The sequence below is a fragment of the Pezoporus wallicus genome, unplaced genomic scaffold (genome assembly GCF_028554395.1).
Source record: "Pezoporus wallicus isolate ANWC-B61680 ecotype Strahan unplaced genomic scaffold, APGP_CSIRO_Pwel_v1 contig_12569, whole genome shotgun sequence".
Classification (NCBI taxonomy): Eukaryota; Metazoa; Chordata; class Aves; order Psittaciformes; family Psittacidae; genus Pezoporus; species Pezoporus wallicus.
In genome coordinates, this window is record NW_026639010.1 from 1 (window position 1) to 4120 (window position 4120).

Consider the following 4120-nt stretch of genomic DNA (forward strand, 5'->3'; position numbering starts at 1 on the left):
GGCGTTCTCCAATTGGGGAGCGGAGCGTGCTGGGGGGGCGGAGCTCCGTCTCCCTCCCCGACGCACTTCCGGTTTCCCTCTCACTTCCGCCTGTGCCTCCGGTGGTAGCGGCCGCTCGCAGCCGCCGCTCCGGGCCTGGGCCCGGTTCCGCCCGCGGCCTCCCCCGGTGCCGGTGCCCGGTGTCCGCCATGGCCCAGTACAAGGGCGCCGCCAGCGAGGCGGGCCGGGCCCTGCAGCTCATGAAGAAGCGGGAGCGGCAGCGGGAGCACATGGAGCAGCTGCGGCAGCGGATCGCGGAGGTGCGGCCGGGCCGGGCCGGGCGGAGCGGGGGCAGCCCCGGAGGGACCCCGGAAATGGCGTTTATGGGCCCAGAATAACCACTGGGACCCCAAAAATGGCGTTTATGGACCCCAAATAACCGCTGGGACCCCAAAAATGGCGTTTATGGACCCAGAATAACCACTGGGACCCCAAAAATGGCGTTTATGGACCCAAAATAACCACTGGGACCCCAAAAATGGCGTTTATGGACCCCAAATAACCGCTGGGACCCCAAAAATGGCGTTTATGGACCCAGAATAACCGCTGGGACCCCAAAAATGGCTTTTATGGACCCCAAATAACCGCTGGGACCCCAAAAATGGCGTTTATGGACCCAGAATAACCGCTGGGACCCCGAACATGGCTTTTATGGACCCAGAATAACCGCTGGGACCCCAAAAATGGCGTTTATGGACCCAGAATAACCACTGGGACCCCAAAAATGGCGTTTATGGACCCCAAATAACCGCTGGGACCCCAAAAAATGGCGTTTATGGACCCAGAATAACCACTGGGACCCCAAAAATGGCGTTTATGGACCCCAAATAACCGCTGGGACCCCAAAAATGGCGTTTATGGACCCAAAATAACCACTGGGACCCCAAAAATGGCGTTTATGGACCCAGAATAACCACTGGGACCCCAAAAATGGCGTTTATGGGCCCAAAATAACCACTGGGACCCCAAAAATGGCGTTTGTGGACCCAAAATAACCACTGGGACGCCAAAAATGGCGTTTATGGACCCAGAATAACCGCTGGGACCCCGAACATGGCTTTTATGGAGCCAGAATAACCGCTGGGACCCCAAAAATGGCTTTTATGGACCCAAAATAACCGCTGGGACCCCAAAAATGGCTTTTATGGACCCAGAATAACCGCTGGGACCCCAAAAATGGCGTTTATGGACCCAGAATAACCGCTGGGACCCCGAACATGGCTTTTATGGAGCCAGAATAACCGCTGGGACCCCAAAAATGGCTTTTATGGACCCAAAATAACCGCTGGGACCCCAAAAATGGCTTTTATGGACCCAGAATAACCGCTGGGACCCCAAAAATGGCGTTTATGGACCCAGAATAACCGCTGGGACCCCAAAAATGGCTTTTATGGACCCAAAATAACCGCTGGGACCCCAAAAATGGCTTTTATGGACCCAGAATAACCGCTGGGACCCCAAAAATGGCGTTTATGGACCCAGAATAACCGCTGGGACCCCGAACATGGCTTTTATGGAGCCAGAATAACCGCTGGGACCCCGAACATGGCTTTTATGGACCCAGAATAACCGCTGGGACCCCAAAAATGGCTTTTATGGACCCAAAATAACCGCTGGGACCCCAAAAATGGCGTTTATGGACACAAAATAACCGCTGGGACCCCAAAAATGGCGTTTATGGACCCAAAATAACCGCTGGGACCCCAAAAATGGCGTTTATGGACCCAAAATAACCACTGGGACCCCAAAAATGGCTTTTATGGACCCAGAATAACCGCTGGGACCCCAAAAATGGCTTTTATGGACCCAGAATAACCACTGGGACCCCCAAAATGGCGTTTATGGACCCAGAATAACCGCTGGGACCCCAAAAATGGCGTTTATGGACCCAAAATAACCACTGGGACCCCCAAAATGGCGTTTATGGACCCAGAATAACCGCTGGGACCCCAAAAATGGCGTTTATGGACCCAAAATAACCACTGGGACCCCCAAAATGGCGTTTATGGACCCAGAATAACCGCTGGGACCCCAAAAATGGCGTTTATGGACCCAAAATAACCGCTGGGACCCCAAAAATGGCGTTTATGGACCCAAAATAACCACTGGGACCCCCAAAATGGCGTTTATGGACCCAGAATAACCGCTGGGACCCCAAAACTGGCGTTTATGGACCCAAAATAACCACTGGGACCCCCAAAATGGCGTTTATGGACCCAGAATAACCGCTGGGACCCCAAAAATGGCGTTTATGGACCCAAAATAACCGCTGGGACCCCCAAAATGTCATTTATGGCCCCAACAGGACCCATAGGACCCCAATATGAGCCATAGGGACCCCAAAATGACCCCTAGGAACCCCAGTAGGCCCCATAGGGACCCTAGTAACCCCCATGTCCCCCAGGAGAACATCATGAAGTCCAACATCGACAAGAAGTTCTCGGCTCACTACGACGCCGTCGAGGCTGAGCTCAAGTCCAGCACCGTGGGTGAGTGGGGGGGGCCCCAATGGACCCCCCTTTAGAGCCCCCCTTGACCCTCATATATCCCCCAACAATGGACCCCTCCCTTGAGAGCCTCCCCTGACCCCCATATGTGTCCCCCCCTGCTCTTGGACGCCCCCTTGACCCCATATATGTCCCTCCTCCCTTTTGGACCCCCCCTGACCCCCATGTTCCCCCCAGGCCTGGTGACCCTCAATGACATGAAGGCGAAGCAGGAGGCGCTGGTCAAGGAGCGCGAGAAGCAATTGGCCAAGAGGGAGCAGAGCCGGGAGCTGCAGCGGTGAGGGGGGGTGGGGATGACAGCCCCATAACCCCCCCATCCCCATCCCCATTGCAGGAAGCTGGAGCGGTGAGGTTGGGGGGCAGGGATGACACCCCCATAACCCCCCATCCCCATCCCCATCGCAGGAAGCTGGAGCGGTGAGGTTGGGGGGCAGGGATGACACCCCCATAACCCCCCATCCCCATCCCCATTGCAGGAAGCTGGAGCGGTGAGGTTGGGGGGCAGGGATGACACCCCCATAACCCCCATCCCCATCCCCATTGCAGGAAGCTGGAGCGGTGAGGTTGGGGGGCAGGGATGACACCCCCATAACCCCCCATCCCCATCCCCATTGCAGGAAGCTGGAGCGGTGAGGTTGGGGGGCAGGGATGACACCCCCATAACCCCCCATCCCCATCCCCATTGCAGGAAGCTGGAGTGGTGAGGTTGGGGGGCAGGGATGACACCCCCATAACCCCCATCCCCATCCCCATTGCAGGAAGCTGGAGCGGTGAGGTTGGGGGGCAGGGATGACACCCCCATAACCCCCCATCCCCATCCCCATTGCAGGAAGCTGGAGCGGTGAGGTTGGGGGGCAGGGATGACACCCCCATAACCCCCCATCCCCATCCCCATTGCAGGAAGCTGGAGCGGTGAGGTTGGGGGGCAGGGATGACACCCCCATAACCCCCCATCCCCATCCCCATTGCAGGAAGCTGGAGCGGCAGCGCGAGCGCGAGCGCAAGCAGGAGGCCAAGCGCAAGATCTGCAGCCTCAGCTTCAGCCTGGAGGAGCCCGACGAGGAGGAGGAGGAGGAGGAGGAGGAAGGCACCGCGGGGGGGGGGGGCGAGGAGGAGGAGCCCGAGGGTGAGGCCCTCGAGAGGGGGGTTGGGCTGGGGGAGGGGTGGCGATGGTAACTTAAACCTTGCCCCCCCCTCCCCCCAGTAGCTCCAGAGGAGCCCCCCAAGAGGAGGAAGCTGGGGAAGAACCCGGATGTGGACACGAGCTTCCTGCCGGATCGGGACCGGGAGGTGGGGGGGGGCTGTGGGGCTGCTGGGGGGTTTATGGTGGATATGGGGGGTTATGGGGGTGCTGGGGGGGTTATGGGGGGGGCTGTGGGGCTGCTGGGGGGTTTATGGTGGATATGGGGGCATTATGGGGGTGCTGGGGGGGTTATGGGGGGGCTGTGGGGCTGCTGGGGGGTTTATGGTGGATATGGGGGGGTTGTGGGGGTGCTGGGGGGGTTATGGGGGGGGCTGTGGGGTTGCTGGGGGGTTTATGGTGGTTATGGGGGTGCTGGGGGGGTATGGGGGGG

The 4120-nt window shown here is 58.6% G+C and overlaps 1 protein-coding gene across 1 annotated transcript; it reads left to right on the forward strand.

Moving 5' to 3' along the window:
* Nucleotides 1–153: 153 nt before the first annotated feature.
* FAM50A (family with sequence similarity 50 member A) lies at nt 154–3849 on the forward strand (the record flags this gene model as incomplete). Its single annotated transcript, XM_057413509.1, has 5 exons — nt 154–299; nt 2444–2528; nt 2724–2823; nt 3518–3672; nt 3751–3849. Coding segments are annotated over exons 1-5 (550 nt in total), but the record flags the coding sequence as incomplete, so codon positions are not given.
* Nucleotides 3850–4120: the final 271 nt, after the last annotated feature.